The 327-nt window shown below is 61.8% G+C and overlaps 1 protein-coding gene across 1 annotated transcript in view; it reads right to left on the reverse strand.

Annotated features, from left to right (window-relative positions):
• The window catches only part of EMH_0097590 (uncharacterized protein), a gene marked incomplete at both ends in the record, with an annotated part of 783 nt that extends 523 nt beyond the window's left edge, over positions 1 to 260 (reverse strand). The window contains one exon of the mRNA XM_013502567.1: positions 93 to 260. Within this exon, the coding sequence (XP_013358021.1) occupies positions 93 to 260 (168 nt within the window). The remainder of the gene's footprint in view (positions 1 to 92) is intronic.
• Between the last annotated feature and the right edge of the window lie 67 nt (positions 261 to 327).

The raw sequence follows: 327 nt of genomic DNA on the forward strand, positions 1-327 counted from the left end.
GCTGCTTCCTGGGGTCTGGGTGCTTGGTTACAAGTCATCCAGCCCCATGGAAGTTGGAATCACTCGTCCCGCTAGGCCGGGTCGCCGCCGACCTGGCACCTGAGAAAGCCCCAGCCAAGCCCCAAAGCAAAGCCCCACTGAGGGAGGTACGGCCGGTCGGCAGCGCCCGCCCGCGACCTAGCGCGTCGCGTGGAAGGGAGAAGATCTAGATACGGAGGTAAGGTAAGTAGCCTCCGGGGGCATCGGCGAATAAAAATCATAGATTGGAGGGATCCGCCTAGGGATCCGCGAACAAAAAGCCACCAAACCCCCACTCCCGCATCCTGC

Source organism: Eimeria mitis, genomic scaffold, assembly GCF_000499745.2.
Source record: "Eimeria mitis Houghton genomic scaffold, Emh_scaff9568, whole genome shotgun sequence".
Lineage (NCBI taxonomy): Eukaryota > Apicomplexa > Conoidasida > Eucoccidiorida > Eimeriidae > Eimeria > Eimeria mitis.